The following is a 2,118-nucleotide window of genomic DNA, read 5'->3' on the forward strand; positions in this document are numbered from 1 at the left end:
GATCACTGTAGATGAAAGCTTCAAAATTATCTCATCGAGATATAGCATGGATTTTCTGTGTCAAGAGCCCTCAAATTTTTATTTAAAATCTTTAAAACATTATCAACCCCACATCTTTCAAATTAGTAACTGGTCAAAAAAGAAAACTATGACACGAGAGAAAACAGCATTTCACAGAGATCAGCAGGTATACAACAGATCAAAAATCGAGTGTCTTCTTAAAACAAAATGATGGCTCTGTGAAGACCTCTATTAAACTTAGCATAAAGAAGAAATTTATGAAAATTATTCTCTTTGCTAAAATATTTTCAAAAGTAGATCACAATGAAAATCATATCCCAGTACTCCCTAATTAGAGCACACACTGAGCTGGAAGCATAGGTACCTTTAAAAGTATTGTTCATAGCATGAAATCTTCTGTAAAGAAAAAGATAATCTCTAAAGCTTTAATTCACATATTTAGGTTGAATAAACTTCCAAAAGAGCAAATAGTTATTCTTGGATTATTATGGAGTTAAAAATAAAGTTAAATACAGATGCATTTGTTAGATTTTTCTACCCGGAGAGGTATCATTCTCACAGCAATTTAGTTGATGGTACATTGTGGATTTAAAAAAAAGGAAGTGATGTACATCCTTCTCCTACAGAGAAAACGTGGTAGTAAATATCATAAAAACTGCAATTCACTTTTAGATAGCACTTTACAATTTAGAGCGCATTTTCACATTTTTAATCTTCTATTCTTAAAGTAAGTTCTCAGAGTTCATTTTTATCATCCTTACTTTACAGACAAAAGGAATACAACTCAAAGAAAGTAAGATTTTCCCAGTATCACATAACTACTTAATGACAGAGCTGGGACTTGCAACCCTGATTTCCACTGCTTTTTGCACCAGTTCTAAGGCTCTTTTTTCTACCCTATAACTGCCTTAGGTAGAATTCTCATTACCTGATTAGGAAAGAGGCTAAACAAGAGTAACACGTTTATTCAGCAATGAAATTACCAATTGGATACCACACAAGGAGATATATGCATCACTGTAAAAACTTTGAAACCTTTGAAAGATGCAAAAAGATTAAGTGGAAAGCAGAGTAGTTTCTAGCAGACCCTTCTAGGGTTATCCAATTCCACAGGAGTGGAATTAGCAAGGATGTGCTTGATTTGTTCTGCAGCCCCTGTCATAAAAAGCTTTACTCTTTCTGGCCTCTGTTCTTCAAGTTTGCCTTTGATGGATTTCATATAATCTTTGATGTACTTCTTGTAGGCTTTTGTGAAACTGGTTTCCTGCAAGTGATGGTTCATGACAATATCAACACCAGTGATGACTGTGCTTTTGGTACCTTCGCCCTCCGGGCCTTCAGCGGAGGCATTTCCACCAATGAGCGAGTCATCAATGTTATCCTTTGTCCTACTGACCATCTTCCCCTCCACCTCCAGGCACAGCCCATCCGCCATCTCCCGGATCTTGTAGATGTCGGAGAACATCTCATCATGGCTGATGAGATCCCGGTAGATGATCATGACTACGGCTGAAGAGAGACAGCGGCGGCACTACCTTAGCAAGAGCCGGGAGCTCTGAGTGAGCGCGGTGCAGCCAGAGCGGCACTCGGCAGGAGGGGGGAGCGGGCGGAAAAGGCCTTCTCTTGCATGGCATCTTACAACTCTGCAAATTGTAAAAATCAAAAACAAAAACAAAACTGATGATAATAGAAATAATAGAAATAGAAATAATTCTTGTCCATAAAGACAAGATTTGGCCCAGGAGATTAATTTCCACCCCAAAGATGGTGACCAGTTTTTCATCCATCGGCAAATTCACTGGCCTATAGGTATGTCTGTTTTTTCCAGTCTCCTTTGAGCCAGTTTAAACTTTTACTGGTCTCCTCCTTAACTATTGAGTTAAATAAAAACATTTGACACATGCTTATTTTTATTAGTATGAGAGTCATAATTTTATTTTGAAAAATATCTTTATCAAATGAAACGAAATATGTATTCTACAAGAAATCACCATCTGATAAGGACAGATATATAAATAAACAGAATGAGAAATGTCAAATAATACAGATTTGTGAACAAAGTGATTTACAGAGAAAAATGAACTGTACAGTGGAATT

The 2,118-nt window shown here is 36.7% G+C and overlaps 1 protein-coding gene across 1 annotated transcript; it reads right to left on the bottom strand.

Moving 5' to 3' along the window:
- Positions 1–1,099: 1,099 nt before the first annotated feature.
- On the bottom strand, positions 1,100–1,588 carry LOC123953111 (translationally-controlled tumor protein-like). The gene has a single exon (XM_046023104.1). The coding sequence runs from the start codon at positions 1,520–1,522 to the stop codon at positions 1,100–1,102; it is 423 nt and encodes a 140-aa protein (XP_045879060.1). The 5' UTR covers positions 1,523–1,588.
- Positions 1,589–2,118: the final 530 nt, after the last annotated feature.

Source organism: Meles meles, chromosome 1, assembly GCF_922984935.1.
Source record: "Meles meles chromosome 1, mMelMel3.1 paternal haplotype, whole genome shotgun sequence".
Lineage (NCBI taxonomy): Eukaryota > Metazoa > Chordata > Mammalia > Carnivora > Mustelidae > Meles > Meles meles.

Bases quoted from the DNA above. Each gene is read 5' to 3' on its own strand.
- LOC123953111 (XM_046023104.1), bottom strand. From the start codon at position 1,522: ATGATCATCTACCGGGATCTCATCAGCCATGATGAGATGTTCTCCGAC.